Here is a 17,806-nt window from a genome sequence, read left to right as displayed (position 1 = left end):
ACTGGCGTGGTACTAACGGTGATGTAATTGCGTTTGCTGCCAAACAAGCTATTGTGCATTCCTACAGATGTTACAGTGACGGCAGTATGCCGGGTAAAAATCTGGTTTCACCCTAAAGAGGCAACCTTCAATCTGGGTAAAAAACGGGTTAAACCCTAAAACTTTAGGCTCTACTTATAATTGTAGTTCCCACTCGTCTTCTCATTTCCTTGTGGCGCAAACGAAATATTATCACGTGTAAATATCAACTACAATTTTTTACTGCATGCATTTCATGTTCTCTCAACCCAGAACTACCACTGTAGGGGAAATTTGCTGTGCATGTGTTTGTCCCTGGGATGCGGGCCTATAGGAGCAGCAGTTGGGTGACATGAAAGTTATTGATACAGGGGAGGATGTTCATCATTTTGTGTGCCTGATACGAGAGGGAGGTCAGCTACGTGCCACTCAGCTCTTGTCTACATCCGAGGATTCAGTGGTGTCACGTGGCTCCCTCTGCTTCAGCAATCACATGGCTCTCCGGGAGTTGGCTCCAGACTTCAGGGTGTCTTTCCTTGTCTATGCCTTGGTAAGTAATACAAAAGACAAATTTAACAGATTTATCCGTTCTACTGGGATGCGACATGTGTCTGGTGATTTTAATAATGTGCATGTTTGTAACATTACCCAGACAAAGAAGACACTGGAATGTGGTGGAGACTATTTATGGTTATCCTCACAGAAATTCCCAGAACTGATTTATATATCTTTCTGTATTATTTCTATGTACTTATTTAAGCCCTTAACACAGGATAAAAATGCTGTATATAGGCAACAGCCAAGAAGTCACATAATGTTGACTTCTAGGAACACCTCATTGACTCAAGCTGTTCTTGAAACCCAGATGTTTACAGCGGTGATTATATGTAGTATGGAAGTACACGCAGTGAATGCAATGGAAGACTGATCATTCCCATTAAACCCTATCCTGTATTTGACTAAGTGTTCGGACTATGAACAGTTTCCACTCTACTGTACTAGTATTGCTCCTGTAAACATTGCAGTATGACCATATTTGGATTCAGTGTAATGATATTTTTATTATCTGGGATTTTAGCAAACGCAGAAAGAGACTGTGCCTCATGACCAGAAGTATCACATCCGAAAGGTCAGTATATCACTATTGCTATTCACTATTGCTCTACAAACTTGAACTTGAATTTGAACTTGGTGGATTAAGAAGATGTGATTTTCCACTTGAGGAATTACATTACAGGCTTGAATGTTGTGGTTCTACACATGCTATTCTAGCTTTTCAATGAAAATAAAGTTGAAAAATCAATCAATCACCAAATGAATATTGCTTGAGAGGAAATTTGCCCTAGCACATTATAAACTCCTTTCACACAGTAACAAACTAGAAAGTATATGTCACCTGTGCATCTTCTGCATACTGTAAAAGTGGTCTATTTCCCTGTCTTAAATGGGACTTCACCACAAAATCACTACAAAAGTTGTGGTACATTTGTAACCTTTTGGCAGTCAGGAACATGTGTACGAAATATCTCTCCCTCGAAATGTGCGCACATTTTACTCAAATGAATTTATTATGAAATGGGTGTGCCACCTCTGTGAAGCAAGAGGCGTCTGAAAGCAACACTGGGCTCACATTACCGGGCCTTTTCCCGGCACTACTGCTTTTGTCCTACTTGTGTTTCGGAAGATAACAACCTTTGTTCTAAAACATATTCATTTCTATCCCATTGAAAGTGATACCACAATGGTTGGGTCGATATGTTGCATAAGTGGTTGCCGCAGCAGACCTCGCTACATGACGGAAACGAAGACTACCTGCAGCATCCTTTTGCTTCACTCAAAACTAGGGGTGTGCGAATCCGAATATGTTAAGTCGAATCGAATATCGAATCGAATGAGGGAAAAAATTCCGAATACCAAATCGAATATCGAATATTCGTGCAAAATTTGCAATATGTGACTTTCGCACTAAAAGTTTCCATTTTGTAGCCCATGGCTTTAGTGTAATTTTTCTGGCATTAACTGTCACAAGAGAGACATGCAATTCTTCTGTTTAAAGCCCCTACTCTTTAATTTTACATGAGAGTGCTTCCTGCTTTTCAGGTGAGCCTACGCTTACTGGAGTACTGGAGTGGTTACCTTCATTTCAAAATTTGGTCAGGCAGTAGCATGTTATACGGATGAGGCTGTAATTTTTTCACACAACCACAGGCCATTTGTGAAACAAACGAATTGGCATCCTGCCTCAGCTTAGCCATGAACACCCTTTAGTTTCTTTGCACTCGTCCTAGGAAGTTGCACTACTGAAATTTTAGATGTAAAGGACATCTTTAAGACGCCCTTCCTGTTCGTGGGCTGTAGTCATTATTCGAGAGTCCTAACTTTTTAAAGGCAACCTCACAAACATCAAATCAAAGTCCCTCGTCGGCACCGCTAAACTGCATGTGGGAGGGGCGCCGCCCCTTGTGTTGGTGTGTTGGGCGCCGCCCCTTGTGTGTTGGTCCTGCAGCAAGAGCAATTTCGTAAAGATGGCTTCACCTCATGCACGGAAGCATCAGGTGAAGCCCACTTTCGGGTTGTGTCGCTCATATTCGTGGAATAGTCTAATATTCGAAAAATCGAATATTGGATATTCGATTCGCGAATCGAATAGTTCGAGCGTTTGATATTCGATTCGAATTCGAGAATTCGAATATTCGCATACCCCTACTCAAAACGCAAGGGAGAATGCAAAACTCTAAGGGGATGCCGCCACAGTCATGAGGCAGTGACTCACAGTATCCTCCTCCAGACAAATTGCTGCAGTAGGGAGCTCTGGTTTCTCCTCTCTGCATTTCGGTTTGCTATTGTTATCATATACGAATTAAAGGAGCAATGAGGTGATATTTAACATGGCTCGAAACCGTGCCTCATCTGTCATGTTGTCCAGCAGGAGTCACCATGCAAAATATTTCCGCTCTGTGGTGTATTATAGCTGCGCAGTCATATTTACAAAAACAGTCTGAGAAAGCAGCCGTGGACGGCCGACATGATCCTTGTGTGACGTGGAAAAGGTCCCGAGCCTCTTTTTCTTTGCTCACTTGTCGCTTATACATGTTTGAGCTGTGCCGCTGTGCGTCACGGATCACGTGCCGGGGATCATGATACGTCGCGACGTGCTCTCGTTCTGCGATTTGCTCTTTTCATGAGGAGAGGATTTTTGAAAGGTGGGCAGAACAGAGGCCTCGCGCTCGCCCTGTAGGTCACCTGCACTCATCGTTCTTTCGCAGGAGCTCATTTTATTTGTTGCAGAGCACGCCGCAGCGAAAAATATTTTGGGTGTCACCTCAGTACTCATGCAAAAAGGGCACAAAGGATGTATTCGGTATCGAGGTGGTTTGTGTTTGCGCCCAGTATCAGTCCGTGGCTTGTGTTCGGTATGAGATCCACTTTTTTTTTTTTTTTTTTATAGCACGATCTTCCTTTAACAATTCGCAAAATCTGCTAGTTAGAACGTTTAGGGAATATTTCTCAGGACTTTAATTTCACGACGCATGTTCTGTGCGGCTGTACCATGGAGCTCATCTGGGTCAAAATTCTGGCACTCTGAAGCTTCATACATAATATGGTGCTGCGAGGCACAGAGACAAGGAAAAACACACACAGCAAATCCAGAGTGGGTCCTCAGACGATTTGTTGTGTGTTGTTGTCTCTGTGCCTCTGGGTTTCCTGTTATGTACCAGTACTAGCTTACCGCCAGGATACCTGGAATTGTCAGTGCTGCCAGTGGAACCAAGCCCTTCCTTGATAGACTTGATGTTGATCAAGCATACATCGTCGAGTTCAGGACGTGGGTGGAACAACGATATGAAGTTCTAGTGACTGTGAAATCAATGTCCAGTAGTGTAAATGTTGCAAAAGTGTGCTAAATGCATACTAAAATAGTGCTACAATAAATTGCACTCACAACAATATTCCGGTACAAGTAATACTCGATGCATGAAGTTTAATGTTCTCCATTGTGCATGCAATGAGCGCCTCACTGCATCCGTGTTTTGTTCTCATTTCTGTTGTAGGAGAGCACAAAGCTGAAGTTGACTCCAAAATCCAAGAAGCTCAGTTCAAAGCATTTAGTATCACCTGGTGAGTGATGCAGATTTCATACTTGAACCATTCTAATAAATTGCAACATGCTTGGCAAAGACGTGTGCAACCTTCATGCTGTGAGAACTTCGTACTGAAAGCACATCTTTATTCAGGTGTGCCCTGCTTTTGCACTTGTGTGCGGTACTGCAGGACACATGTCATTGAATCCCAAGCTGCGCTAAACGATAACATGCTATCACATCACATACTTCCTTGTAAACGTTGGGAAAACTCAATACTATATGGTAAAATGTAACTGGTGAAGACCATAACATTCAACAACAATTAAAGCACTTCTGAGATAAAAGGGCCATCATCTTCGTGACTCTAATGTGCTGCTTACAGATGGGGGGGCCATTAAAGTGGTAAATTGGATCTCGTTTTACAGATGCCCCATGTAGTGCATAATAAGCGCTATATCTTCAGTAAATAGATATAGTCAGTGACCAGTTTTTTCCTTCTTATTTATTTATTTATTTATTTTAAGACTTTCATCAAACTTTTTGCTACAAAATCAGTCCGAATTTTTCGTCAGAGGCAAACACTTGGATTTTTGGCGAAGCCTCTGTTCAAAATACCTAGCATAAGAGGCTTCAAAAGTTGTCAGTGTCTGCTTGCTTCGAAATGAATGCATGCGAGAATACATTTATGGCAAATTTTTGCGAGTGTAGCTTCACTGAGATACACCGTGGTTGACGGGAGACCTAAATGCTGTGTTTCTGCACACATTTACTGCTCGCACAGCTCAGTCTACTGCTGTGTAATAGTTCAGCTTGAGCCGGATTCCCAGCATTTTTCCCCCTCAGCCGAAGACGCTAAATTTTTGTAAATTTTAGAGCTGTGCGAATAACTAAATTTCTAAATTTAATCAAATGCTAATATCTCACAGACACTGCAAATCTAATTCGAATTGTTTATTTCAGTTTCAAACCGCATTGGAATATTTTGAACATCTCACTTTGAAAAATTGCATAACTTTGTGCCCATTAAAAGAACTGCTGCTCCTAATGGGTGAGCCTACAGCTTTTCAGCCAGAATAAAATAAGAGAAGCTCATCTAGTACAGATATTGGAACACATGTTACATTCCTGGCATGTATATCCTCTAATTCATTTCTTGGCATTTGTACATTCTGTACTTTTTACAATCTGCAAATATTTCCCTCTTTTACTGTGCACAACTCTCGAAGGGTTGAATACGTTTATTGGCACTGCACAATGTACAGCAGGACCTGTTGTGACCGATAATACAATCACAGAAAACCCTCCAATCACTTGTGGGAGTTTTGCGTGGACCCTTATAAGAACATATTGTGAGCACAACTAAAAGTTGTTCTGCAGAAAAGCTGGTTTTTGTACATGCTGTTGGCTGATTGAAGCTCTCTGTGAATGAACAGTATTTCCAGTCAGGTAGTGGAACCACTCACTTGACCCCGATGTGACTGATAGATGTCCGATGTGAAAGACGTGCTTTCCATGCTGACCTCAAGGGCTTTCTGTATCTCTTCTTGTACTTTATTCCTTCGGCTCAGTATAGTAACTCAAGAAAGGGCTGTTCCTGAAGGTAGAGTGTAATCTGGGATAGCTCCAGCCATTAGTTTGCGAAATCCGCAATCTTTGATGAAAGCGAATGGCTGGATGTTGATATCAATCATTTTTTGAGCTTTAGCGTCCCCTTTCTTCACAGTTTCAGTTATTTTCAACGTGTCTCTTTGCACCTGGAAGCACCCTATTCAATGTTTCCATATTTTCCAACACCATGATAGTGCGAGTGAAGGAAAGGACTGCTCAATGTTGCACAGTCATGGATAAAATGCAACGTGTTATTACATGTGTACATTTCAGTATAAAATTCAACACGTTGCCACTCTTACTACGCAACATGTTTTACTATACACAATTTTTTTGCGGCCGCCTTGGTCTCGTCGGCATTGCTGACGTGGAAGTGTGACAACGAAGGTGCTAGGCTTCGTTTCAGAATTATTCAGAGAAAACCGTATTTTCCGGATTCTAACACGCAGGAGATTTTTACGACTTCGCCGCAAAAAAAAAGTTGAAAATGCACCCCTGGGCAAACAGTGAACAAGTGTTTATTCGGCATTGCTATCGTCGCTAACGTCGTCAGAAGTTTCTTTGTCGCTGCTCACAGTCCACACTCCACAGACAATCGTCCTCCGTCCCGTCAAGTGCGTTTGAGATACCGCATTTTTTTGGTGCGTTCTGAACCATTGTCTGGGGAAGGCTTCTCCACGCATCATTAATCCATGACGATACATTTTGAAGCGAAGCACGCTTCATCCTTCCTCCAAGTGTCACGAAGTGATCCCCATCGATCAGCCAGTCGTTATACGCTGCCCCATGCCGTGTACCGTGCTTCGGTCCATTGTATCCTTTGCGCGTCAACTTCGAAGCCAGAATCTGCACTTTCTGTTTTCTCCAGTCGCGGACTTTGGTCTCCGGCACAGAAAATCTCCTTGATGCTGCACAGTTGTCCTCTGTTTCCGCATAGGCAATCACCCGTCGCTTGAACGAAGCCTTGTAGTGAATACCCTTTTGCTTCATCGGTTAAGATTCAGATTAGCGTCGCGAGAATGACCGGGCTATGCACTATCATCACTATCGGCAGTACTGCGTTGACGAACACAGCGGCGTGGTTTTAGGCTGTTCAAGATACACCACGTGCCTGACCACGTGGCTCTTCGTGAATTGCTTGCACTTGATTCTAACGCGCGCGTGATTGTAGGCCGATTTTTTTTTCCGAAAAAAAGTGCGCGTTAGAATCCGGAAAATACGGTATTTGCAAATTGTGATTACTCAAACTTGCCTGCGAATGCTGTTCGAATAGCATTACCTATCCGATTCGAATTCAAGATTTTGAATATTCGCAGGCTCTACTGAGTTTCTCTATGCACCCCCTTTAAAGATTTATAATTGCTTCCAAAATACCCTAAATAACATAATACGCTGTACCCTGTGCCATATCCTTTTGTGACCCTACATATTTTGCGTAAATTTTGCAGTGGTGAAGAACAGCATACGTACTCCAAGCTTTGGTCTTGTTGGATCTCTGGTGTTGAGCCGCTCAAACTGCAACCACAGGAGCTTTCTTCTAGACAAGGTAAATTGTGAAATGTGTCAAACTGTTACTTCATTGGAATGCTCTGATGAGCACTGCTTATTACGATAAAGGGGATTTAGGAGGCTAGCCCATGGCGGGAGTCTTTGTTATTAAATGTCAGTTGTAGTCGAGTGCTGGTCTGTGTCTGTTGTTTTTTCCGTGTCTCCCTGCTTTCATCATTAATGTCCAACACTGCTTACTGTGATCAAATGTTAGCATGAAGTATGTGAATTAACAAAATGAAAGCAACTGTGTTGTCTCAAATGTCTTTAGGTTACTTTTACATTGATATAATTCGGTGTTCTAATGGGTACAATGCAGATTTTCATGTGTTCGACGTACTTGTCCAAATGCTGCATAATATTGAACCCCTGTCAAAAGCTACTAAGAATTTTTCCTTCCTTTGCTATTTCAGCTATTTCTGGGTTCTTTCGTAAGAGCTAGAAGTCTTTCAAATAGTTAGCTTCTTCAAGGCATAAGTACTCTTAGTAAAAATGCGATAAAAACCGGGCTGTTTGGTGGTACATTCTAAAAGCAATAAACATCTGTCCGTGTCCCCTGCACTGGGGTTTTATCGCTTTTAGAATATTCTTAGTAGTCATTATAAGTACAAGCATCAGTATTGAACAGCTGTGTTCAACAAAAAAAAGAGAGAAAAGAATAATCAGGAGATATTTGTACTGCATCAAAACAAAGAAATGTGTGTGTACACTTAATGTTTAATGAAGAGTTCATTGTTCCTTTTGCTTTATTAGGTTCCTGCAAACTCTCCACTAGAGGGCACACTGCTGATGCAAGTGAAGCTCACAGTTGAACATGACTATCACTTCAAGGGATTTCTGGTAAGTGGGCAACAGCTGGTGGTTGACTGAGCACTTCATACAATTTTGCTTCAAAGAACATTCATCAATGCTCAATCATGACCATGGCAAAGCTACAAGTAACAAGAGTGCAAAGTAAGGTGGAACCACACACCTCTATTATGCGAGCAGTTTTCTTTTTTTTTTTTTTTTTTTTTTTTTTTTTTTTTTTTTTTTTTTTTCAGTGGATTGTGGCATTTTATGGCAGTGCAGTCTAATGCTTGCCCTGGAGAGAAATTTAAAGTAATGTGACATTGTTAGCACTTACATTGTTTACAACTTGTAACTCGAGATGGAACATCTTTCATTAATGCGGACTTCTTCGCTCGAATTTCGACTTTTGTGATCAACCTACCAAATATAGGCAATAATAGAAACATTACCATATGGACACTACAATTTGCTGTGATGCTTTTGGTGACCGTGCAAATATTTGAATAGATTTGGCATCTAATTATTCATAACTGAATTATAGCCAGCAATTTTGCTCCCTCTATGTCACTCATAAGCTTCCGGATTTTGTCTATTGCGTTTAAGCAAATCTCAAAATGGCCGTTTGTCATCTTTATCTCAGGGCAAACACCACTAGGGTTCTGCACGCATGCAGATTCATACTGTGTCATTTTTGTACATAATGTGGGTTTATACAGAACTCCCTGTGGCTTACTGTAACAATAATAATACTGTTATAAGTAAGTTAAGTATAGTATGTACCCTATATTAATTTAAAAACCGGTAATATTAATAATACCATGTAACTTACTTATAATTTGCAGTCCATGTTTGAGGAGGTACGTGGTTTTGGGGCCTGGCACCGGCGCTGGTGTGTGCTGCGAGGACCACGAATCAACTGCTGGAGCTATCCTGAAGATGAAGGACAGCGTGTAAGATTTTGACTTTGGGCCTTCTCCACAAATACCGTTCACAAAACCATAATAGAAGCTTCCATGTCTTGAATTATTATTTTAGAAATAAGGCAAAAAGCTACCTTGCGTAATGTGCTGCAAATACAGTTATTGTGTAGTTTTGGCAAGATATTTGGCTAGGTAAACACATGGCAACACATGGTGCCTTCAGGTACTGTGCATTCAGTAAACAGTTGTGTATTGTAGTATACAGAACTTTAGATTTTCTTCAGAGGCTGTGGAGTTTGCACCACAGGTCTGGCACTTTGACGTAGGTGCAGCTCACATCCGGTGAGAAACATTAACCTAATGTGTTACATAAGGCTATTCAGTGCGAATTCGCAAGAGCTCTAGATACTTCATAAACTGGTTGCAAGTTCTCGGTAAAAATGTGCACATTTTTCAACAGCTTGATTTTTATAACGAGGTAGTTTATGTAACAGAATACTGTGAGAAGTGGCAGTTTCCTTCTCAATGCTACTTTTGATAACGGCACTAAGGATAAAGCAATACCGTCATCTCTAGCAGCAGTGAGAATGAAACATGAAGTGACGGAACGGTGCTTTTTCCTCTGAAACTGGTGGTTAACAGAGCACAGCCTAGTAGTTGTGCTTTTTTCAACCATTACCATTTCGTTGGGGTGCATATTTTGCACTGTATTTTAAGGTGAACCTAAAATGCACTTCCTTGACTCTGAAAAAGAAACCTGCTACTCTAACTAGGCATATTTCATACTCCAGAACACAATGTTATGTTTCTCAAACTCAAAAGTTCACCAAATGACTTGTAGTACATGGCACAAGCTTTCTAAAAAAAAAATACTCCTCGCCACATGTTCCTGGGAAAAAATAGTTGTGCTAGTACAGAGTTTTCCTCATGTCACATGAACCACCTTGTGTATTCAAGGAAGAAAAGTAGCCGAAGCTCTTTGGCTGCACGTTTAATGTGTGTTTATAAGTGCTCAACGCCGCCATACCAGCCCAACAGGGCCAAAACAGCTGTGCAGTTCTAGTATGGCGGCGTTGAGCACTTATAAACACTCGTGTATTCCTGTGTTTCCAGCAATTTTATAATGTTGCGAGATTCTTGTTATCACAAGGAGCTCAGTAAATGCACTCAGCACTGTCACATTTCCAGGCTTTGCTGGTGTTTCACCGACCTCATTTTTGCCATTTATATCAGGAACCGATTGGCTACCTTGAGCTGAGTGAATGCATAAGTGCACGACCTGCGTCACGTGATGAGTGTGCCCGACCTCACTCATTTGCCCTCGATGAGCGTCGCGGAGGGCGACGACTCTTGGCAGCAGACACCAGAGAGGAGCGGCAGCAGTGGTGTAATGTTCTGACGGATGCCCTTGCAGCACTTTGCCATTGGGGAGGAGGAAGCTCCTAGGCGCTGTGTCATCATTAGTGGTCGTCCAGCCCGTCTGACGTGCCGGTACGTATAAAATTGGCGTTCACCTGTGGAGTATTTGCTATGCTTCTATGGTAAACAGCATCCTCCAAAGTATGGCTGCTCATTAACACAGTGGAGGAGACACGATGCTCCCAGGCAGGGAGTTGCCCAGGATTTTCGTCTTTGTTGGGGCGTGACACCTGTATTAGCTGGCTACTCCTAGTATATTCGTACAAAATGTAGTCATATAAAAAAAATGGGGGGGAGGTACCGTGAAAATTTGTGCTCCCAGACCTTCATTGCAGCTGAAATTGAAACCTGAAAATTGTAGAAGGTTCATTGAGCTTTCCATCAGTGAATTACGGAATTACATGAGTTTGGCTTATCAGATTACAGTTTGCATCGTTAATTTAACCTTGAATAGACCACAGAGTTACTAAAGAACTAACTAACTAACGTAACTATTAAAGAAACTGCGGGAAAATTATGCAAAGTCTGCAACCGCCTCTTGCCATTTGCATTTAAAACAGGCGGCTGTCGCCACTGTCAAGTTGCTTGTCACAAAAATTTGCTGTAAGGGACTTCTCACGTTTGTTTGTGGCATAGCGCAGACTCTTTTACTTGAATAACACCCTTATCACATGGGAAATTGTATGTCATTTCCAGCAAATGACATTGACTGGTGAACGAATTTGGGGAACTAATTCGGTTTTGCTCTGGCACTAACTTGATGTTTGAGGTGCCATAAAAAAAAATAGCGACATCAAATAATAAGAAAATAAAAAATATATATTAGAAATTATTGACTTAGAGGTGTTTTTAGAGTTTATTTATTCTTGGCAACAAAAAAGATGGCTTCACACAATTTGCAAAGAACTACACCCGTTCCCAGTCAACTGCAGCGGCTGAGTTTCATGTTGTCTATATTTGTTGAGCATGCTCTGATCTGGTGACTTAGAGGTGTTTTTAGAGTTTATTTATTCTTGGCAACAAAAAAGATGGCTTCACACAATTTGCAAAGAACTACACCCGTTCCCAGTCAACTACAGCGGCTGAGTTTCATGTTGTCTATATTTGTTGAGCATGCTCTGATCTGGTATATGACCACAAAAATTTTGCTTCCACGTTGTTTTTAAAATGGTGTCTAAGAAAATACGAAAGTCTGCAAAATTTTTGCACTTTAGCGTCCCTTTAATGCTTTACAGATCTTTCCATAATTTGTGAATGACATACAATTTTTCGTGTGCGAGAAATTTAAGGTTCCAGCAGGCCAATAAAGAGGCAGAGGAATGGGGCACGAGCCTCATTCTGTTCTTTCGAGGGACAGAGACGACTGCATAACTCGAGCATCTTCCTGTCACCTTATTTCATCCACAACAACTCACTCATTTTGCACCTTGTGTCCTTACAGGGGCCAGACAAGAAAAATGACGTGAAAAGGAAGTGCACTCAGCCTACATGGACCTCGTACTTAAGATATATACCTGCCGCGGCTCATATTATACCGGGGCATTTTAGCAATGTGATTGCAACTTTTAAGGATTTTGTGAATAGGTTTTACTATAGTCATTCGCTCTTTTTATGTTCATTTACCGATTTTATTACTGCCTGTAGGTGACTATGTATGTTTTAGTGCCTGTTTTATGTTAATAGCATTTTAATTGCGCCCAAGAATACATGCAAGGGCCTTTGTATTGACACTCACTTTAGCAGGGTACAAGAATAATGCATATTATGTACCCTGTAATAAACATTGATTGCATTGTATTAACAAATTGCAAACATGCAATATCCTCTACAGAAAAGAGGGATACACAATATTTCATTCAGTGAGAATCAACATGGAAAGCAAGGTACTACTGACACGTAATCATTTTAACAAACATACGAACATGCAGAACTGTGATCACAAAAGGAGACAGGACATGGGAAGCTAAATGCTCTTTTAGGCAAGAAATAACCTCTTGCTTGAAGGACACGCAGGAAGGGGAGGAAAGCGTACCAGACAAAGAAAACAAGTTGACGTTGTACATTATGATCACCTGGGCAAATTTTATCAGTATTAGATGCTGGTGAATTGCAAAATCACAGGTAGGTGGAAAAAACGAAAACGAGCTGTCATCGTATGATCTGAGGCCAGGAAGTTTTCACAAGCAGAAATACTAGTGACACCAAGATGTACCACACAACAGACATGTATTGACAAAGACAGTTTGGGTTGCAGACACACTGCAGCTATATAAGAGTGGCAGAACAAGTGATCGTAATGATGATATGAGAGTGGTTGCTCTCATATCACCATTTTCACATTTTTTAGAGAGACTGTAGCTGTCAATGAGGTAGGCATAAAGAGAATCGATCATGTGGAATACACAGGAGTTTTTATATTTTCATTTGGTAACCAGGCTTTGTGTCATTAATGGCACTCTGCAAGTTTTAATAATGTTCTGCAGAGGTTATCTATAATTTTTTTTTTTTTTAGCTTCCACTTTTGACGGCGGCAAGTTTTGGAGTTTAGGTTTTGCTGCGACAGCTTCCCGTGCATTTTTATGAACCATTAAAGTTGAAAATGTCCAATAAATCTATTCATAACTATGTAAACCCATGTCTACGTATAGGCTCCATGTTGATGCCCCAGGCTTATAGTGATAACTGCCAGATCAGGGGTGCCAGATTTGGCTACTTTGTGACTAGTGGTGCCAAAATTTGGGCAATGGCAACTTTTTCGGGCTACTTTTGTGGATACTACTTCACGTTATATATTTGAGACTCTTGTGCACCTAAATCAGGATAGTTTTCATCGTGGCACCACATATACTGCCAAAGTATGTACAGTGTACCCTTGATGATCTGGCTTCTGTGAGTCGGTATGGTGTCCTTTGGACTGTTTTGCTTGTGTGCGGGGGTTTTAGCACTCGTTAAAGGGTTCTCGGGTGGCTACAATTGATCCGCTGATCCCAGCTCGTGGTATCGCTCGTGATCATAGCTCTCTTGCGTCGTAAGTTAGTCAACCCTAAATTTATGAATAATTAATGTTCAAAGAAAATCGTTCGTAAATGGAGGACTTCATAAATCGAGGTTTAGAAAAAAGAAAGGGATGTGTCTTGTCCCAGAGGGCACCATTCATAAAGCGAGGATTCACTCTCTACGAATTAGCATAACCTTTCACTTTGGTTATGCAGTGGCCTCTAGAGAAATCATGCATCGTTCTCTGTCATGCTTCGCATGGAATCTAAAGCATATTGACATGTCCACGACCCTGGTCATGTTGCGCTTTCAGAAGGTGTTGTGTACCTCAAAAATTTCACCCAAATATCCCACTGAGGTGATCTCCTTTGTGTTCTGCAACGAATAAAAAGTTCCTGCAAAAGAACGACAGGCGTAGATGACCTGCAGCGCGCGCGCGAGGCCTATGGACCACACACCTTTCAAAAATCCTCCACTCTTGAAAAGAGCGTATCGGAGAATGAGGGAACGTCGTGACGTAGCGTGGTCTCCTGGCATGTGACTCGTGACGTAGACCGGCGCGGCTCAAGCGGGTATAAGCAGCGCGTGAGCTGAGAAGAAAGAAGAAGTGCATGGGGAAATTTCGACGTCACGCGTGGATCGTGTCGGCCGTCCGCGGCTGCTTCCGCGGACCGTTTTGGTAAATTTGATAGCGCAGTGCCAGTGACATTACGAAAATATTTTGTATGGTGACTCCTGATGGACAGCTTGACAGACGAGACAGGGTTTCCAGCCATGTTAAATATCACCTCACTGCTCCTTTAACTAGCCCTTGAACAAACTGCCGCGTCAGACTCCGCCATTTCCATTGGTTCTAGGAAGCATGTGACCTCGCCCGTGGTTGCCTCACTGGCGGCGATGCTTGCCGTCACGTGAGAGCCGGACGAGTCTGTATATATTTGCGGTGGCGATTTTCCGCGCGTCTATTCGTCTAATACCCCTTTGGCTGTAAAACTTGGAATGGAGTGTATATCATATCGATGCAAAAACAGTTATTTTTACAGATTTATGCTGCATATCTTGGGACGAAGGGTCACGCACCCTCGGAAATGCCGCTGCGGACGAAATTTTGTTTCGCCAGGATCCTACCTAATTTATGTCAGTGCAATATAGGTGTCTCAAATTGTATTCTCCCAAAATATATTTGCTCTGCGTGACGCGCATATGTATACAAAATTAGAATTTCTAGTTTTGGAAAGTATGACGGCCATAGGTCTGGCAACATTGCTCCCGGGAGGTCACCCTCCGTCTCCTCACCGCAGCTACTGTCCATACTGCTGGTAGACTTCCAACGTGGGGAGGGGAGCGCAGACCTGGAAAGTGCGTACGTGCGCTGTTGCTAGGAGACGGACGCCAGAGAATATAATGACGTCACCTTACCCTTGGAGAATCCAAAACTATAAAGTTTTGTGGGTTATTTCGAAAATTTCATGGAAATACGTAATGTCCACTGTTTTGCATGCCGAGTCGTCGAGGGAAATTTGATTTATAGCACGCAATAAAATTAATGTTCTTTTTTCTTTAGGTCCCAGTGGCACCTTAAAGGGGTTGTGACCAGAGTGTCGAACCACAAAAAATACGGGTTCGGTTGGGGTTCGCGTTGCTTTGATTTCGTTCCGGTTCGGCCACGCCAAAAATCGAACCGGTTCAACGCTTCCATTTTATTTGTTTCATAAAACTACATTTATCAGGAAATGCGTGGCTAACAGCTTACTGCTGTTGTCTGCCTTGACGTTTTCAGCGGTCAGGTACTCCCGTTAGCGAGAGAAAGGAGAAATGGATGAACACTTATTGTAAATAGAGTCCACGCTGATGAAGCGGTGTATTCCTGCTACTTTCTGTTCCCAAAATCTCTTTTTCTTTTTTTTTCACACGCACAGTGCCAGCAAAGTACACTTAAAGGAAGCCTAATAAGATGGACAGCATTTTACTTCGACGACGATACTTGAAGGCACACTGCTTTCGCAGCGTGAATCGATCTGAAACCGTACTGAAGCATGTCGAAAATAAGTCTGCCAGCCTTGCTCTGTCCGACCTCACAGCAGTGTACTAGTTAATCCACAACACAAAGGCAATGTGTCACGACACAATTGCACTGCCAATAAGCAGAACTGCATTTACTTTCCAAACCACGGCCAATAAAACAGGCACTGTTCTGCGTACGCTCGTTCTCCACTTCTCATGTTTCTGACTTGTTTAATTTTTATTGCTCACGTGTAAAGGGAAATGTTGGGCGCTTACTTAATCACATATTCGTCCTTAACTGGTCTACTCCATTCCTGTTTCATTCGTCCGCGTGATGCCTCGTCTCTGAAGAGTACACGCTGCAGCGCGTGCGTGGGGCGCTAGCCGCGGCGCTCACAAGGACAACTGCGCTTCAACGTGTTAAAAAGACGCTGAAAGTATACTTACAATACGTCCTCGTTTGAGTGAAAATTTCCGAAATCCATGATATGGACGCGTGATGATGATACCAATGTGTCTTCGTTCGGGGATTGAGATGAACTCTTATGCTGTCTTCTTTTATGTCCGAACCGTTTTGTTGCGAACCGGTTACCGCTTTTATTTCTTACGGTTCTGCTCCGGTTCGGGTTCAACAGTGTCATGAAAATTTCGGTTCGGGTTCGGTTCGACACCCTGTTTGTGACATTTCAATATATTTGATGCGTTACATCATGCATACATTGTATTGCACACTAGAGAAACGAGGAAAAAAAAAGAATTATTCTTCTACGTGTTGTAGACTTGGCGAGATATAAACCGTTTAATTCGCGTACTTGTCAAGCTCTGACATCAGTGCGCCGGCCATTCCCATTGGTAGTCCTAAGCACGTGGCCTCTTTTGCGTTTCCTCGCTGGTGGAGACGCCTGCCGTGACGTCAGAGCCGCATGAGTTTCGGTATTCGCGATGCCAGTTTTCTACGCATATATTACTCCTTTTGCTATAAAATTTAGGATGCGGGTTGACGTTGATACAAATAATTGTATTTTACATTTATCAGAAATAACTTGAGATGAAGTGTCGCAACCTCTTTGAAGGGGCACTAAAAATTTCTCCTCGCATTTTTGCACTTAAGTGCAATCAACAAAATATTCCAAGCCGTAGCAAGACTTTAAAAAAAAATATCTATCTTAATGATTGTGCGTTGTTGGATAATTTTTGTTTTCCTTTTGTCGCTACAGATGTTTAATTAAAGACTATGAGAGCAGAAAAAAACACGGTTTTTCTATGTGAGTCATACGGCCAGACGGACATTCCATCGAAGAGGGTATGTAATTACTGAATGACTAATTACGTACGTAAAATTCAATTGTTACCTTTTTAATTAGACGATTTCGGGAAAATGATAGCAGATTTAGAGCCAATCATTGTTTGAAGCAATCTTTAACCCTGAAACGAGCACGGGTTTTGAGACATCCATTACAAAATATTGCTATGCAAATGACCCGAAACCGAAACTAAGCAGGTCGCGAGCGAAGGAAGAACAGCGCGCATTCCATGTCTGAGGGCCCGTGCTTTGAAGCGATTGGTCATAGTAGGCGCCAATCTGCTGGCTTTGATGCCTAGATAAGCAATCTACACCGAAGGTCATGTCCTTTCGGCGCTCTTGATGCTCTTGGTTTTGGTTTCGGCTCATTTGCATAGCAATATTTGATTATGGATATCTCAAGGCACGTGCTTGTTTCAGGATTAAATAAAAATTAACAGGGTGGCTTTAAAAAATGGCCGCCTCCAATTTTGCCGTCTCGCATTTTCCCGAAAACCTCTAATCATAACATATAGTACTTACATGCTCTCTTCGCTAGAATGTCCGCCTGGCTGTACCTTGCAAAAATGGCGTCTCTGCTGCTCTCATAACTTTTTTCATTAAAAATCTGTATTGCCCTGTAACACCCTGGACAAGGTGTCATGATTTTACACGAGAGAAGAGTCAGCCTGTATCTTGGCAACGTGCTGCACGCGCGTAAGGGTACTACTGCTAGGGTACTTCATTTCCTGTATGGAAGCTCACCTCACGATGCTTTCTGTCGTGTGGTGTCATATACGTTTCCCATACAGGGCATTGATCGCACTCCTGGTCAAGGCGGCAAGTCATCAATTCTGCGACTTAGCAGAAGCTGACCCACCTCATGCGTCATGTACGAGCGTGCCATGTTCTTTCCATCGAGAGCACCACAGGTTAAGAAAGTGATACCGTTCCATTTACCTATATTTATGTGCTTCATCGTCCTCATCTGTCGCATCATTGCCACCTGTCATATATATGTATGTTCGTCGTATTTCAGTGCACGATCTTTCACGTGTGCATCCGAAATGGCGTCGGTGCTTATGTAGTTGCAGGGGGCACTTAATTGAGAACCGCTGGAAATAGTGACACCC

General features: G+C 42.2%; 1 protein-coding gene across 1 annotated transcript in view; it reads left to right on the top strand.

Annotated features, from left to right (window-relative positions):
• Nucleotides 1-12,998, top strand: part of LOC135392867 (anillin-like) — a 36,737-nt gene extending 23,739 nt beyond the window's left edge. The window contains exons 13-20 of the mRNA XM_064623564.1: nucleotides 390-568; nucleotides 1,097-1,147; nucleotides 4,071-4,137; nucleotides 7,160-7,257; nucleotides 8,013-8,099; nucleotides 8,894-9,001; nucleotides 10,205-10,462; nucleotides 11,832-12,998. Coding sequence (XP_064479634.1) covers nucleotides 390-568; nucleotides 1,097-1,147; nucleotides 4,071-4,137; nucleotides 7,160-7,257; nucleotides 8,013-8,099; nucleotides 8,894-9,001; nucleotides 10,205-10,417 — 803 coding nt within the window. The 3' untranslated portion in view covers nucleotides 10,418-10,462; nucleotides 11,832-12,998. The remainder of the gene's footprint in view (nucleotides 1-389; nucleotides 569-1,096; nucleotides 1,148-4,070; nucleotides 4,138-7,159; nucleotides 7,258-8,012; nucleotides 8,100-8,893; nucleotides 9,002-10,204; nucleotides 10,463-11,831) is intronic.
• The last annotated feature ends 4,808 nt before the right edge of the window (nucleotides 12,999-17,806 follow it).

This window comes from Ornithodoros turicata, chromosome 1 (assembly GCF_037126465.1).
Source record: "Ornithodoros turicata isolate Travis chromosome 1, ASM3712646v1, whole genome shotgun sequence".
Classification (NCBI taxonomy): Eukaryota; Metazoa; Arthropoda; class Arachnida; order Ixodida; family Argasidae; genus Ornithodoros; species Ornithodoros turicata.
This window is presented reverse-complemented; position numbering and strand designations above follow the sequence as displayed.